Genomic DNA, 17,186 nt, shown 5'->3' with positions numbered 1-17,186 from the left:
TAAAAAATGAAATTGCCGCCCGGGTCACGCAGTAGTTAGACGGGAATTCTGAATTGGTGCGTGTTGGGCGCGCGTAGGCACCTACATGACTTAGTAAAAGGACCCGTTATTTTCATAGAAATTCAGTTGAAAAAAAGGCATATCAAATTTTTCTACTTTAGCTTTTTGTGCCTGTTGAGCTAGTTAGAATCTTAGTGCATCAATATATGTATTTCTGCATACCTTATTTTGCAAACAAAAAAAGAAAAACTATAATTCATACATATAATTTGTTTCTTTAAGGATCTTACTGGAGCTGATTTGTACACACAATCAGCAGATCTGTTACATCCGGTCATTTATACCACTGCTGTTATTCTTCTGTTATGTCTTTTGGTGATCATCATCAGCTACATATACCATCATCGGTAAGTTAGAAAGAGGAACATTTTCAGTATGTATAAATCTGATTTTGGACGTTTTACGAAAATTGTCCAAAAATCAAGTAATGAATAAGGCATTTTCAAACCAGAAAAATGTCCCAACTTTTTGTTTCAAAAATGGCCATTTGCTACACATTTTTGTGCTCAATTCATCTATCTTTTAGGACCATTTTCGAAAAAAAAAAAAAAAAAAAATACAAGTGAAAAACGCACAAAAGCAATTCATTGGGATATGTGGGGAGAGCCATACTGACATTCCAGCAGAACAATGGGGCACCTTGGGAGCACTGCAGTGGACTTCACTTAAAAGGTCCCAGGTACATATTTCATCATTACCCCTTATATTGTATGGTGAGCCCTCCAACACTCACCAAAAGCCTATTCAACCCAACTGTACACTACTACAATAGCCCTTCTCCGAGGACAAGCAGGCTGCTTGTTCTCACTGATGGGGTGACGTCCACGGCAGCCCCTCCAATCGGAACACTTTACTAGCAAAGGCCTTTGCTAGTCCTCGCGCGCTCATGCGCACTGCGCATGCGCGGCCGTCTTCCCGCCCGAACCGGCTCGTGTTCGTCAGTCTTCTTTTGTCCGCGCTCGGTACGGTCGTGTTTTCGCCGTGTCGTGCCCCGCAAAGTCGACCTCGCGCGTTCTTCGTGTTGTTTTAAAAAAAAAAAAAAAATCCATTCTGTGTGTGGAAAGAGACTTTTCAGTCTTTTTTTCCCCCGCTATTTCCAGCTTTTCGCCCCGGTAAGTTTTCTTTCGTCGTCGGGGTAGGCCGCTTTTAGGCCTCGGGTCGAAGTTTTCTTCCCCTTGTTTTTCGGGTGCCTTTTCCGCCATTTCGACTTTTGATCTCGCCGGCGTGATTTTTCCGCCCATGACATCGAAGTCTCCCAGCGGCTTCAAGAAGTGCACCCAGTGCGCCCGGGTCATCTCGCTCACTGACAGGCACGCGTCGTGTCTTCAGTGCTTGGGGGCTGGGCACCGCCCGCAGGCCTGTAGTCTGTGTTCCCTTTTGCAAAAGCGGACTCAGGTAGCGAGATTGGCCCAGTGGAACGTTTTGTTCTCGGGCTCTTCGTCGGCATGGGCACCGGGGGTATCGAGTGCATCGACATCTTCAGCGTCCAGAGCTTCATCCTCGGCCGCGAGTGCATCGAGGCATCGGCCCTCTGCATCGGCGCTGAGATCGACGTCGGTGGTACCGGGACCTCGTCGGCTGATGTCGTCGGACGGTGGTGCTTCGTCTGGAGTGCAGGTGAGGGCTGTCCATTCCCCTGCTGGTGGCGGTGAGCCTTCGGGTGGGTCTCCCCCTACCCTGAGGGCTCCTGCGGTACAGACCCCCCGAGACCGACCTCCTTCGGCCTCGGCCCCAAGGAAGCGACGGTTGGATTCTACGTCCTCCTCGTCGGTGCCGGGAAGCTCCGGTGACATGCTTCGTCCCAAGAAGTCGAAGAAGCATCGTCACCGGTCTCCTTCCCGTGTCGGCACCGAGAGCTTTGGGTCGCCGAGGGAGTCGGCACCCAGTAGGCATCGGCACCGAGAGGACCGCTCACCCTCTGTCCAGGAGGTGTCGATGCGCTCCACTCTGGACAGCCCGGAACAGCCTCCACGCCCGGAACAGGTTCTGACGTCGACGCCTGCATCGACATCCATGCCTTTCTCTGCAGCCACTCTGAACGAGAGCCTCCGGGCCGTTCTCCCAGAGATTCTGGGAGAGCTGTTGTGCCCTACCCCTCCGGTACCGGAGGTGCTTGCGCCACCGGTACCGTCGAGTGTGGCGCCGGCTGGTCCATCGTCCGAGGTGAGGTGTCCGGCGTCGGTGCCGCGTGTGGTACCGGCTGCCGTCGCCTCCCAGGAAGGCTCCCCGACTACGTCGGCGGAGGGAGCTTCGCCGATGCGGGCGAGGGAGTCTACCTCTCGACGCCCCCATCGTGGACGTGGCTCCACGGAGTCGAGTCGGGCGAGGTTGCAGACACAGGTCCGTGAACTTGTGTCTGACACCGAGGGTGAGGCCTCGTGGGAAGAGGAAGAAGACCCCAGATATTTCTCTGACGAGGAGTCTGAAGGTCTTCCTTCCAATCCCACTCCCTCTCCTGAGAGGCAGCTTTCTCCTCCCGAGAGTCTGTCTTTTGCTTCCTTTGTCCGGGAGATGTCTACGGCCATCCCCTTCCCGGTGGTTGTGGAGGACGAGCCCAGGGCTGAAATGTTTGAGCTCCTGGACTATCCTTCTCTACCTAAGGAAGCGTCCACAGTACCCATGCATCATGTCCTCAAAAAGACATTGCTGGCGAACTGGACCAAGCCTCTAACTAATCCCCACATTCCCAAGAACATCGAGTCCCAGTACCGGATCCATGGGGACCCAGAGCTGATGCGCACTCAGTTGCCTCATGACTCTAGAGTTGTGGATTTGGCCCTAAAGAAGGCTAAGAGTTCTAGGGAGCATGCTTCGGCGCCCCCGGACAAGGACTCTAGAACCTTAGACTCCTTTGGGAGGAAGGCCTACCATTCTTCTATGCTCGTGGCCAAAATTCAGTCCTACCAGCTCTACACGAGCATACACATGCGGAACAATGTGCGGCAGTTGGCGGGCTTGGTGGATGCGCTCCCCCCTGAGCAAGCCAAGCCTTTTCAGGAGGTGGTTAGGCAGCTGAAGGCGTGCAGAAAATTCCTGGCCAGAGGGGTGTATGACACCTTTGATGTTGCGTCCAGGGCCGCCGCTCAAGGTGTGGTGATGCGCAGACTCTCATGGCTGCGTGCCTCCGACCTGGAGAATAGAATCCAGCAGCGGATTGCGGACTCGCCTTGCCGTGCGGATAATATTTTTGGAGAGAAAGTCGAACAGGTGGTAGAGCAGCTCCACCAGCGGGACACCGCATTCGACAAGTTCTCCCGCCGGCAGCCTTCAGCATCTACCTCTACAGGTAGAAGATTTTTCGGGGGAAGCAAGACTGTTCCCTACTCTTCTGGCAAGCGTAGGTACAATCCTCATTCTTGACAGCCTGCGGCCCAGGCTAAGCCCCAGCGCGCTCGCTCTCGTCAGCAGCGTGCGCCTCAGCAAGGCCCCTCGGCTCCCCAGCAAAAGCAAGGGACGAGCTTTTGACTGGCTCCAGCAGAGCATAGACGACATCCAAGTGTCAGTGCCGGGCGACCTGCCAGTCGGAGGGAGGTTGAAAGCTTTTCACCAAAGGTGGCCTCTCATAACCTCCGATCAGTGGGTTCTCCAAATAGTCCGGCAAGGATACACCCTCAATTTGGCCTCAAAACCTCCAAATTGTCCACCGGGAGCTCAGTCTTACAGCTTCCAGCACAAGCAGGTACTTGCAGAGGAACTCTCCGCCCTTCTCAGCGCCAATGCGGTCGAGCCCGTGCCATCCGGGCAAGAAGGGCTGGGATTCTATTCCAGGTACTTCCTTGTGGAAAAGAAAACAGGGGGGATGCGTCCCATCCTAGACCTAAGGGCCCTGAACAAATATCTGGTCAAAGAAAAGTTCAGGATGCTTTCCCTGGGCACCCTCCTTCCCATGATTCAGGAAAACGATTGGCTATGCTCTCTGGACTTAAAGGATGCCTACACACACATCCCGATACTGCCAGCTCACAGGCAGTATCTGCGATTTCAGCTGGGCACACGTCACTTCCAGGACTGTGTGCTACCCTTTGGGCTCGCCTCTGCGCCCAGAGTGTTCACAAAGTGCTTGGCTGTAGTAGCAGCGGCACTTCGCAGGCTGGGGGTGCACGTGTTCCCATATCTCGACGATTGGCTGGTGAAGAACACATCCGAGGCAGGAGCCCTGCAGTCCATGCAGATGACTATTCGCCTCCTGGAGCTACTGGGGTTTCCTATAAATTATCCAAAGTCCCATCTTCTTCCAGTGCAGAAACTCGAATTCATAGGAGCTCTGCTGGATTCTCGGACAGCTCGCGCCTATCTCCCAGAGGCGAGAGCCAACAACTTGTTGTCCCTCGTCTCGCAGGTGCGAGCGTCACAGCAGATCACAGCTCGGCAGATGTTGAGATTGCTGGGCCACATGGCCTCCACAGTCCATGTGACTCCCATGGCCCGCCTTCACATGAGATCTGCTCAATGGACCCTAGCTTCCCAGTGGTTTCAGGCTGCTGGGGATCTAGAAGACGTGATCCACCTGTCCACAAGTTTTCTCAGATCCCTGTATTGGTGGACGATTTGGTCCAATTTGACTCTGGGACGTCCTTTCCAAATTCCTCAGCCACAAAAAGTGCTGACCACGGATGCGTCTCTCCTGGGATGGGGAGCTCATGTCGATGGGCTTCACACCCAAGGAAGCTGGTCCCTCCAGGAACGCGATCTGCAGATCAATCTTCTGGAGTTGCGAGCGATCTGGAACGCTCTGAAGGCTTTCAGAGATCGGCTGTCCCACCAAATTATCCAAATTCAGACAGACAACCAGGTTGCCATGTACTACGTCAACAAGCAGGGGGGCACCGGATCTCGCCCCCTATGTCAGGAAGCCGTCAGCATGTGGCTCTGGGCTCGCCGTCACGGCATGGTGCTCCAAGCCACATATCTGGCAGGCGTAAACAACAGTCTGGCCGACAGGTTGAGCAGGATTATGCAACCTCACGAGTGGTCGCTCAATTCCCGTGTAGTGCGACAGATCTTCCAGGTGTGGGGCACCCCCTTAGTAGACCTCTTCGCATCTCGAGCCAACCACAAAGTCCCTCAGTTCTGTTCCAGGCTTCAGGCCCACGGCAGACTGGCATCGGATGCCTTCCTCCTGGATTGGGGGGAGGGCCTGCTGTATGCTTATCCTCCCATACCTCTGGTGGGGAAGACTTTGTTGAAACTCAAGCAAGACCGAGGCACCATGATTCTGATTGCTCCTTTTTGGCCGCGTCAGATCTGGTTCCCTCTTCTTCTAGAGTTGTCCTCTGAAGAACCGTGGAGATTGGAGTGTTTTCCGACCCTCATCACGCAGGACGAAGGGGCGCTTCTGCATCCCAACCTCCGGTCCCTGGCTCTCACGGCCTGGATGTTGAGAGCGTAGACTTTGCCTCTTTGGGTCTGTCAGAGGGTGTCTCCCGCGTCTTGCTTGCTTCCAGGAAAGATTACACTAAGAGGAGTTACTTCTTTCTGTGGAGGAGGTTTGCCGTCTGGTGTGACAGCAAGGCCCTAGATCCTCGCTCTTGTCCTACACAGACCCTGCTTGAATACCTTCTGCACTTGTCTGAGTCCGGTCTCAAGACCAACTCTGTAAGGGTTCACCTTAGTTAGTGCAATCAGTGCATACCATTACCGCGTGGAAGGTAAGCCGATCTCAGGACAGCCTTTAGTTGTTCGCTTCATGAGAGGTTTGCTTTTGTCAAAGCCCCCTGTCAAGCCTCCTACAGTGTCATGGGATCTCAATGTCGTCCTCACCCAGCTGATGAAACCTCCTTTTGAGCCACTGAATTCCTGCCATCTGAAGTACTTGACCTGGAAGGTCATTTTCTTGGTGGCAGTTACTTCAGCTCGTAGAGTCAGTGAGCTTCAGGCCCTGGTAGCCCAGGCCCCTTACACCAGATTTCATCATAACAGAGTAGTCCTCCGCACTCACCCTAAGTTCTTGCCAAAGGTTGTGTCGGAGTTTCATCTGAACCAGTCAATTGTCTTGCCAACATTCTTTCCCCGTTCTCATTCCTGCCCTGCTGAACGTCAGCTGCACACATTGGACTGCAAGAGAGCATTGGCCTTCTACCTGGAGCGGACACAGCCCAACAGACAGTCCGCCCAATTGTTTGTTTCTTTTGATCCCAATAGGAGGGGAGTGGCTGTGGGGAAACGCACCATATCCAATTGGCTAGCAGATTGCATTTCCTTCACTTACGCCCAGGCTGGGCTGACTCTTGAGGGTCATGTCACGGCTCATAATGTTAGAGCCATGGCAGCGTCGGTAGCCCACTTGAAATCAGCCTCTATTGAAGAAATTTGCAAAGCTGCGACGTGGTCATCTGTCCACACATTCACATCTCATTACTGCCTGCAGCAGGATACCCGACGCGACAGTCGGTTCGGGCAGTCAGTTCTTCAGAACCTGTTTGGGCTTTAGGATCCAACTCCACCCCCCGAGGGCCCTGTTTGTTCTGTTCCAGGCTGCACTCTCAGTTAGTTGGTAAATTTTTTAGGTCAATCTCAGTTATGTCCTCGCCGTTGCGAGGCCCAATTGACCATGGTTGTTGTTTTGAGTGAGCCTGGGGGCTAGGGATACCCCATCAGTGAGAACAAGCAGCCTGCTTGTCCTCGGAGAAAGCGAATGCTACATACCTGTAGAAGGTATTCTCCGAGGACAGCAGGCTGATTGTTCTCACAAACCCGCCCGCCTCCCCTTTGGAGTTGTGTCTTCCCTTGCTTTGTTTTGCTACATATGGGACTGACGAACACGAGCCGGTTCGGGCGGGAAGACGGCCGCGCATGTGCGGTGCGCATGAGCGTGCGAGGACTAGCAAAGGCCTTTGCTAGTAAAGTGTTCCGATTGGAGGGGCTGCCGTGGACGTCACCCCATCAGTGAAAACAATCAGCCTGCTGTCCTCGGAGAATACCTTCTACAGGTATGTAGCATTCGCTTTATGCTTGCAGATGCCACATATATGTAGGCACTGTAGGTTTTGGTGTGTTTTGGAGGGCTCGCACTTTCCAACACAAGTGTACTAGGTAGGATATGGACTTGGGTCCCCTTCTCTATAGTCCAGGATCCCTTTCTCTCCAGTCCATTGCACCGACCACTAGGCTACTCCAGGGACCTACTTGTTGCTCTAATAGGACTGGCCATAACATCTGAAGCTGCCATAGAGGCTGGTATTTATGTATTTATTTATTTATTGCATTTGTATCCCAAGTTTTCCCACCTCTTTGCAGGCTCAATGTGGCTTACAATACATCATGAGTAGTGGAAGAATGCTAGAAAATAAACATTTAGTATTACAGAAGGATCTTGGTCAACATGATGATAATAAGACATTGTAATAGTATACAAGCAGATATTATGATACAGTTCTGAATATAAATGGGCGAGTTGTGCATATTCACATTGGTTGATCTTTGTGGTACGCTTTATTAAAGAGATGGGTCTTCAGTAGTATGTGGAAGTTCATTCTTTCGTAGATCGATTTCAAGCTGCGTGGTAACGCGTTCCATAATTGTGTACTCAGGTAGGTAAAGTTTGATGCATGCATTAGTTTGTATTTCAAACCTTTGCAGTTGGGGACGTGCAATTCAAGGAATGTGCGGGATGATCTTTTGGCATTCCTAGGTGGTAGGTCTATCAGGTCTGACGTGTAAGCTGGTGCGTCACCATGGATAATTTTATGAACTAGTGAGCATATTTTGAACGTAATGCGTTCCTTAAGTGGGAGCCAGTGTAATTTTTCTCGTAGGGGCTTAGCACTTTCAAATTTTGTTTTGCCAAATATGAGTCTAGCTGCAGTTTCTTGATTATTTGTTCTTTGCAGCCGGCATATAGTGCGTTGCAATAGTCTACATGACTGAACACTATTGATTGTACCAGGTTACAGAAAACAGTCCTTGGGAAGAAAGGTCTTATTCTTTTTAATTTCCACATTGAGTGGAACATCTTCTTGGTTGTGTTTTTCGCATGATTCTCTAGTGTTAGGTGTCGATCAATGGTGACTCCAAGAATTTTTAGGGTGTCTGAAATAGGAAGGTTTAGAGTTGGTGTGTTAATGGCTGTGAATTCTTTCTTGTTGTGTTGAGAGGTGAGTGTTAGGCACTGGGTTTTTTCTGCATTGAGTTTCAGCCGAAATGCGTCCACCCAAGAATGCATGATATGGAGACTTTGGTTGATATCATTGGAAATTTCTTTTAGGTCTTGTTTGAATGGGATGTAGATCGTTACGTCATCTGCATATATGTATGGATTAAGGTTTTGATTTGATAGTAATTTTGCCAAGGGTATCATCATTAAGTTGAATAGAGTCGGCGAGAGGCGGGATCCTTGTGGTACTCCGCATTCAGGTACCTATGCGGCTGAAATACTACTACTACTACTATTTAGCATTTCTATAGCACTACAAGGCATACGCAGCACTGCACAAACATAGAAGAAAGACAGTCCCTGCTCAAAGAGCTTACAATCTAATAGACAAAAAATAAATAAAGTAAGCAAATCAAATCAATTAATGTGAACGGTAAGGAAGAGAGGAGGGTAGGTGGAGGCGAGTGGTTAAGAGTCAAAAGCAATGTTAAAGAGGTGGGCTTTCAGTCTAGATTTAAAGGTGGCCAAGGATGGGGCAAGACTTAGGGGCTCAGGAAGTTTATTCCAGGCGTAGTGTGCAGCGAGACAGAAGGCGCGAAGTCTGGAGTTGGCAGTAGTGGAGAAGGGAACAGATAAGAAGGATTTATCCATGGAGCGGAGTGCACAGGAAGGGGTGTAGAGAAGGACGAGTGTGGAGAGATACTGGGGAGCAGCAGAGTGAGTACATTTATAGGTTAGTAGAAGAAGTTTGAACAGGATGCAAAAACGGATAGGGGGCCAGTGAAGGGTCTTGAGGAGAGGGGTAGTATGAGTAAAGCGACCCTGGCGGAAGATGAGACGGGCAGCAGAGTTTTGAACCGACTGGAGAGGGGAGATGTCGAGTTAGATGTCACTTGGTATGATCTTGTGGTTAGGAATCCCTTTAACCAATTGAGGATGTTGCCTCCAATTCCGAAGTATTCAAGGATGTGTAATAGAATTCCATGGTCAACCATGTCAAAAGCGCTTGACATGTCAAATTGTAAAAGTAGTATGTTCTTACCAGTTGCAATCGTTTGTTTGAATTTAGTCATGAGAGTGACTAATACTGTTTCGGTACTGTGGTCAGACCGAAATCCTGACTGGGAGTCGTGAAGTATGGAGAATTTATCTAAATAGTTTGTAAGTTGTTTGGTCACCAACCCTTCCGTTAATTTGGTTATTAAGGGGATGGATGCTACTGGTCTGTAGTTAGTTAGTTCACCAGCACTTTTCTTTGCATCTTTGGGTATGGGGGTGAGTAAAATGTTTCCTTTTTCCTTCGGGAAGAGTCCATTTTGTAGCATGTAATTCAGGTGTTTCGTTATGTCGTTTATGAATTGTTGAGGAGCAGATGTCATCAGGTTGTTTGGGCATATGTTTAGTTTGCAGTGAGATTTGGCAAATCTTTTGAGCGTTTGGGAGATGATATTTTCCGATAATATCTCGAAATTGGTCCAGGTCCTGTCCGCTGGGTGAATGCCAGGGACTGGGTCTAGGCAGTCAAGGAGTTCAGCATAGTCGATGGTACTGACAGGTATTTTAAGTCGTAGTTGTACGATTTTTTCGTTGCAGTATCTCACTAGATTGTCTGCTCCAGGAGTGTCTTTGCTGTTGGTTGTGACTGGTGTAATATCTAATAGTTTGTTAACGAGTTGGAAAAGTTTATGTGTGTCCTTGTAGTGTTTGGTCCGATTATGGTTTTGTAATGTAGTCTTTTGGTTTGTCTTATGGTATATTTGTATTTTCTTTGAAGTTGTTTCCAGGCGTTAAGTGTGGGGTCGTCTTTCTTTTTATTCCAAGCTCGTTCTAACCTTCTAACTTGTGTTTTGAGTTTTTTCAACTCTTCATTGAACCATGGTGTTGAATTCTCTCTGTGTCAGGTTCTTGTTTGGGTTGGAGCAATATTGTCTAATATAGATCTGCATCTGTCGTCCCATTCTAAGAGGAATTGGATTGTATCTGTTTTTATTGTCCATTCGTTGTGGTAAATCTGTTCTTGTTTATTCGGTGGTCCTTTTGTTCGCCATTGCTTTATAGTGGTCAGATCATGGTGCGGGTGTCCATTTTGTGTCTGTTAGTATAAGGTGTGCATCGGGGTCAAATTTGTGTGTGATAATGTCTAGTGTGTGTCCTTTGATGTGGGTTGGTTGCGTGTGTGTCCTGTGAAGGTCCCATAATTGTAGGAACTCTTCGCATTCTTGGGTACTTGTTGAGTTGAGATCTCCTGTTATGATGAGATTTGAGCTAGAGACACAAGTGTTCGAGATAAAGTCCATGAGGTATGTTTGGGATTCTTGCCAGTTGCCTGGCGGTCTATAGAGCAAGACTGCGGTAAGGTGTTCTTACAGGTTAGAATGATTAATTCTTACCGAAGCAATTTCAAGTTGCGGTAGAATAGATTCAGTTATTGTTGTGATGGTAAACTCAGATTTGTATATTATTGCTATTCCTCCTCCTCTTTTTCCGTTTCTTGTCCAGTGGGTACTGTTTCTTTCTCATCTTTGGGGGCTTGGAGGGGGGGTCATTGAACACTGGGGGTAGTAAGGTGGTGAGGGGTCATGCCTTAATTCCTCCAGTGGTCATCTTATCATTTAGGGCACCTTTTTGTGACGTAGGCATGATTGAAACAGCTGTATACCAAAGCATTTAACTTTTATCCGTGGTCATTTTTGCTTTGTTCCATTATTTATTTATAACATTTGTATCCCACATTTTCACACCTATTTGCAGGCAACACCCTCATTGAGGCAGAAAAATGTCCATGTTTTGGGAATACCCAAATCCCACCCCAACATATGCCGCGTTGTGATTTGGATATAGAGAAAAGTCTCAAATCTGAGTTTTGAAAATTGTGATTTGGATGTTTTTTGGAGAAAAACATCCAAGTGCCACTTTTTTCCATTTTTGAGATATTTTTCTCTTTTGAAAATGAGCCCCAAAATATGCAAAAATGACATCATCATTTGTTTTTTTCAGACATGTGCCACTGCATGGAAATATATATATGCAGGGTGAGGTAAAAAAAAAGTACCTGCCATTTTTGCAGCAACCGCTTTCGATTTCAACGAGAAATTTTTACAACATTTAATTCTTAAACTACGATGATGTTGCTAACATTTTAGTGTTACTACCTAGCAATTTTTGCACATTAAAAATGTTCAAGCTAAAACAAGTCAGTCAAACGATACAACTAATAATGTGTCAGAATTTCTCAGTCACTGTGAATGCTCAGTGTCCACCCCCAGCTTTAACACAGACCTTCAGTCCCTTTTGGGAAGTTCTTAACAGCCTTGTCAATTGGTCCCTGTGGCAGGCTGTCCCAGAAGTGTTTGCGGCTTTGAGTGGAGCTTGTGATAGGCCTCCAACATTGGTCCCCAGGCAAATTATGTCTCACTGTGACATCATTAACAGTAAGCTGGCGTAGTTTTACAATGCAGATGTTTTTGAACACACAAAAATCACTGCATGATCACGCTAAAAAGTCTGTAACTTCACTATGATTAAAGATAATCTCATTCCACTCTGCACATAAACGTAGATAATAACAACAAATAAAGCTGTAAAATTTTATGTTGGTAATAAATAGAAATAAAACAAATAGTAGAAATAAAATAAGATAATACCTTTTTTGATTGGCTTTCAAAGGTAACTTTTCTTCAGACCAGAAATGAGTTCATTTCTGATGTAAAGATGGAGGGTTACCTTTGAAAGCTAATCAAAAAATGTATTGAGTTAGTCCATTAAAAAGGTATCATCTTATTTTCTTTTCTGTGTTTTGTTTTGTTTTTATTTATTACCTTTAAAAGTGGACTAGCACGGCTTCCACACCACTTTACTCAAATTTCACGTTGAAATTCCAAGCGGTTGCTGAGAAAACAGCAAAAGGGTTTACTTTTTTTTTGCCTCACCCTATATATTTGACCATATTTTTTTCAGTCTTGTAAATACTTTCATGTTTTGACCACAGAACTTTAGTACTGGCTAATGATTAACATAGAGCAATTGTTAAAATCAGTTGAAGATAAAGAGGTTTGAATGTTGGCCAACCTTTAAAGTTGTTTCAAGGACACAAATCAGCAGGATTAGTAGGGACTGAAAACAATGCTACAACACTTCTGAAACAGTTGAAATTTATTCATTTATTTTTGCATTGGTGGTCAGTGGTTTGAAGTGTTTTAAAAATAAGCTATAGTAACAATCACTTTGATAGTGATGTATGCAAAGAATTAGTAGGAGAAATGTAAAATCTGAAAAGTGGCAGAAGACCATAAAAGGTTTGGTTATTTCTAGAATTCCAAATTCAAATGTACAATGCAGGAAGCCTTTCATTCTCTCGTAATAGTTTATAAATAAATTATTGACAAAAAAAGTTGGTGATAAGCATCTGATTGTGATCGTAAAATATGAATGTGTGACCCACTGAGCGCAAAGGTACTAAAAGTGATTATACACTCATGTGGAACCCCAACAAGCCAACCTCATACTCACACATACACCTTGCCCTATTCATTATTGCATTCTCTCACAAGGAAGAGGTAAAAGCTGTAAAAAGTTGGAGCGGTAATTTTGGGCAACTTTGATTTTTGAATGTTTTATGTACTATAGGGTCAGTAGATTGGGACTGTGCTATTTTTTTTTCATAACTTTGATGTATTTTATGTTCTACAGCCTAAAAACTGCAAGTGCTTAAAGTGGGCTTTTTTAATGAAAAGTATTTCTCATTTTTAAAGATGTAATTAGTCCATATCTGAGACCAAAATTTTGTAGAATTATGCAATTGATATCCCTCTATCTTGTAGTATAAATAAGTCACATACCCCACTTTTGGTGCCTTTGTTTGTAGCAAACAACTTTAAACTGTACAAAATAACATTTTTTGTGTCTTGTGATTTTATGGTAACCAAAATGTTGGGGCAGTAAGTGAAGGCACATAGAAAGGCCATGTGTATCATTGGAGAAGATCATCTAGTATGGTAGGGAGCTTGAATGACTGCCAGACCAGCTGCTATCAATTTTCAGTACCCTACAAGAGTCAGTCCTTCTCCCCAGATCTCTGTTCCATCGTTGTCTGTTACACATTTGTTTAATTGGATTTTTCTTTCATTTTTGTTTACCTAGTACAAAGCAAATTAATGCAGTCTTTAAATTGTGTGATTTTTTTTTTTCATTATTTGTTATGGCAGTTGCTCTGTTAGGCCACAAACCAGCAAAAGGTCTTCACAACCCTTCTCATAAGTCTCCTCTCAGAAGGCCAGATGCAATAAAGAGTTTCCTCATGTTGTGTCTGTTGGCAGAGTGTTTTGGACATCTGGGCTAGAATGAGTTGTCTTCATTTAACAAAAGAAAAACCTCTCTTGAATGTAAGCAACTCTAGGATTTGATTGTTAGTGAAAACTGAGTCCATTGAACCCATTGTATAGCAGTAAACACTGAGAAAATGAGACAGATTACTGAGCTTTCGGAAGGTTGTAAGACAGAACAGAAAACATCCAGCATTTTGTGATTTGTTTTCCTTCCTTACTGTGATTGCATTCTTTATTTTGTAATTTCCAAAGTACAGTATGGTTTGTATATATTTTAAGGTATGAGAACCTGGGGAGGCAAGATGGTGTCTGAGTCGGATGCTGATCTGGAGCTCCCTGCTAATCTGTGTGTTTTTACCTTTGTTACTTGTTATGCCAAAGCAAAATGGAAGAATTTGTGGTGATCCTCCCCCTTTTTGCAGCCTTCTTGGTCTCTCAACAGACAGCCATCACTAACTATACCCTGCCCCAGACTCAAGTGGCCACTTCCACATTTCTGGGACTAGAACAGGGTCCCTGCCTAGAGAGTGATACTTTGCTCAGCCTAGATTGCCTACCAGAACTGCCCAGTCTGTGAAGCGCTGAGGAGACCTGGCTTGTACAAGGTTCGTTGGTGAGTTTGGCACAGCCTGGAGTGCCCTTACTCTCTCCCAGTGATTCCTTGCATCAGGAGAAGTGCAGATGTACATCTTGGCAAGTGTAGGAGATCAACTTGGAACTCAATTCCTCTTTTCTGGTGAAGCCCAGAGGTGACACAAAAAAGTGATTTGCATATGGGTAGTTTCCTTACAGCTTAGAATACCACCTTTGACTCGTCTATCAGAGGAGACACTAGACTCTATTTGGTCAGCCTTGGAATCATTGTGTAGGATTTACTCTAGCTTTATTGAAACAAACACACAAATTCTGCTAAGATTTTATTGCTAGAGACCAAATAAAACCTCAGGCTGATAAGTGTGAACAGAATGCTACTGAATATCTTCTCTAAAATCATTGCATACAAACTTAAACCAGGGAGGAATGGTTTTGTGTAGGAAGATGGAGAATTTTGATAACTTTACTAGAACTTTGAATTTAAGATTAATAATTTTTTCTTATTCTACTACTATACCTTCTTGTGAGTGAAAGTAAGGTAGATCCTGAGCAATTTTCAGAGAACTGTATTCATGTGGAGCTAGCTAAACTAAAGGTGGACAAAGCAATGAGGCAGGATGGCATACGTCCAAGGGTACTGAAGGAACTTAGGTAAGCTCTAGCGGCTCCACTGGCTGACCTTTCCAATGCTTTTCTAGAGTCAGGGGTAGTCCCGGAGTACTGGAGAAGGGCAGATGTTGGTCCCTCTCCTCAAAAGCAGAAGTAAGGAGGAGGTTGGAAACTATAGGCTGGTAAGTCTGACCTCTGTGATAATAAATTAATGGAAATGCTTTTAAAACAGAATAGTAAGGATTCTGGGATTTAATGAATTGCAAGACCCGAGGCAGCATGGTTTCACTAGAGGCAGGTCTTGTCTGTCAAGTCAGATTAATTTATTTGAATGACTAGAGAGTTGGATTGAAGGAGAGCACTAGATTTTGTGTACTTAGATTTTAGCAGAGCCTTTGACATGGTTCCACATAGAGAATTTATAAATAAACTGAGTGCCCTTGGTATGGGCCCTAATGTGATTGGATTGGAAACTGATTGAGTGGAAAGTGACACTGGGTAATGTTAAATGGAGCTAGCTTTGAGGAAAGGGATGTTATCAGTGGTGTGCTACGGGACAGTTTAGGGGGTGAGATATTTTTGTGCATGAAAAAGAAGATGAACTTGGGGGTGATCCTATCTGATGATCTTAAGGTGGCCAAATAGGTAGAAAAGGCAACGGCAAAAGCTAGAAAGGATGCTTCGGTACATAGGGCGAGGAATGGCTAGCAGGAAAAAGATGGTGATAATGCTGTAGTCTCTAAAGCAGTGGGGGGTTTTTTGTGCTGGTACGCACCGGTACGGCGTACCGGCACCTTTTTTTCCTAGGCTCACCTACCCGCCCTTAGCTCCCCAGCGCTGCTTTCCATTCCTGCCACCTGCAACGCATTTAAATCTTTTATTTTTGTTTACGTGAAGTTGCAGCGCCGGCGTTAGTGAGAGGACCAGGCTCGCCTCCTCCCTTCCCTTCATTCCCTCTCAGTGTCCCGCCCTCACAGAAACAGGAAACTACATCACAGGAAGGTGGGACACTGAGAGGGAACGAAGGGAAGGCAGGAGGAGGCGAGCCTGGTCCTCTTACTAACGCCGGCGCTGCAACTTCACGTTAAAAAAATAATAAAAGATTTAAATGCGTCGCGGGGAGGGGGGTGGTGGAACAGAGAGCAGGGCTATCGGGAAGCTAAGGGCGGGCAGGTGGGGCTGGGGCGCTGGAATTCGACGGGGGCTTAAAAGGGGGGGGCAGGTGGAGGCCTGTGGCGAGTTACTGGACATGGAGGGGAGGATAAGGGGCAAAGGAGAATCGCTGGACATGGATGGAAGAGCAGGGGAGAGAGGAGACATCGCTGGACGTAGATGGGAGGAGAGGGCAGAGGAGAATCGCTGGACAGGGAGGAGAGAGCATTGGAGAATCGCTGGACATGGAGGGCAGGGGATAGAGGAGAATCGCTGAACATGGATGGGAGGGAGGGCAGGGGAGAGAAGAGAGGAGAAATCGCTGGACATAGATGGGAGGGGAGGGCAGAGGAGAATCGCTGGACATGGAGGGCAGGGGAGAGAGGAGAATTGCTGGACAAAGATGGGAGGACAATCTGGACATGGATGGGAAGAGAGGGAAGGGGAGAGTTTCTGGACATGGATGGATGGAGGGAAGGGCAGGAGAAATGCTGGACATGGATGGAGTGGAGGGGCAGGGAAGAGAGGAGAAATGTTGGAGGGAAGGAAAGAGATTCACATGGTTGGAGGGGAAGGGAGGGAGGAGAAATACTGGACATGGATGGAGGGGAGGGAAGACAGAAGATGTAGATGCACATGGATGGAGTGGAGGGGGAGAGGAGAGGAGAAATGCTGTACATGGATGGAGGGGAGGGAAGACAGAGGAGGAGATGCACATGGATTTAGGGGAGAGAGGAGAAATTTTGGACATGGATGGAGAGGAGGAGAGAGAGTTGAAATGCTGGACATGGATGGAGGGGAGGGAACAGAGAAGAAGTGAGATGAACATGGATGGAGGGGAGAGAAGAAATGCTGGACATGGATGGAGGGGAAGAGGAAAATGCTGGACGTGATGGAGAGAGGAAGGAGATGCATACTGACAAGGTGAGAGAAAGGGAAAAGAGGAGAAAATCTGCACATGGAGGTTAGGCAAAAGCTAGATCCACTCTATACCTCCTCCAGTCAAGTCCGCAGAGGACCCAGCTTTTACCTATGGATGTAGGGCAAGAAATGAAGGAGGAAAGGAAAGAAATAAATGGAAAGGAAGACCTGGAAATGGAGTTAAGGCATCAGATAAAGAGCCTCAGAATCAGAGACTGGGACCAACATGTTCAGAAAAACAGACAACAAAGGTAGAAAAAAATCATTTTATTTTCATTTTAGTGTTTGGAAGATGTCCAATTTGAGAATTTACAGCTGCTGTCTTATTTTGCAGTGGGTATACTAGAGCTGTAACAGCTTAAGAAATTATTTATAATGAAAAAAAAAAATCACAAGTTATTTTTTGCTCCTATACTGGTATAGTATTTTTAATG

At 46.4% G+C, this 17,186-nt stretch overlaps 1 protein-coding gene across 1 annotated transcript in view; it reads left to right on the top strand.

Annotated features, from left to right (window-relative positions):
* The window catches only part of ADGRA3 (adhesion G protein-coupled receptor A3), a 203,271-nt gene that overhangs the window by 158,459 nt on the left and 27,626 nt on the right, over nucleotides 1-17,186 (top strand). The window contains exon 15 of the mRNA XM_030191235.1: nucleotides 283-407. Within this exon, the coding sequence (XP_030047095.1) occupies nucleotides 283-407 (125 nt within the window). The remainder of the gene's footprint in view (nucleotides 1-282; nucleotides 408-17,186) is intronic.

Source organism: Microcaecilia unicolor, chromosome 2 (genome assembly GCF_901765095.1).
Source record: "Microcaecilia unicolor chromosome 2, aMicUni1.1, whole genome shotgun sequence".
Classification (NCBI taxonomy): Eukaryota; Metazoa; Chordata; class Amphibia; order Gymnophiona; family Siphonopidae; genus Microcaecilia; species Microcaecilia unicolor.
This window is presented reverse-complemented; position numbering and strand designations above follow the sequence as displayed.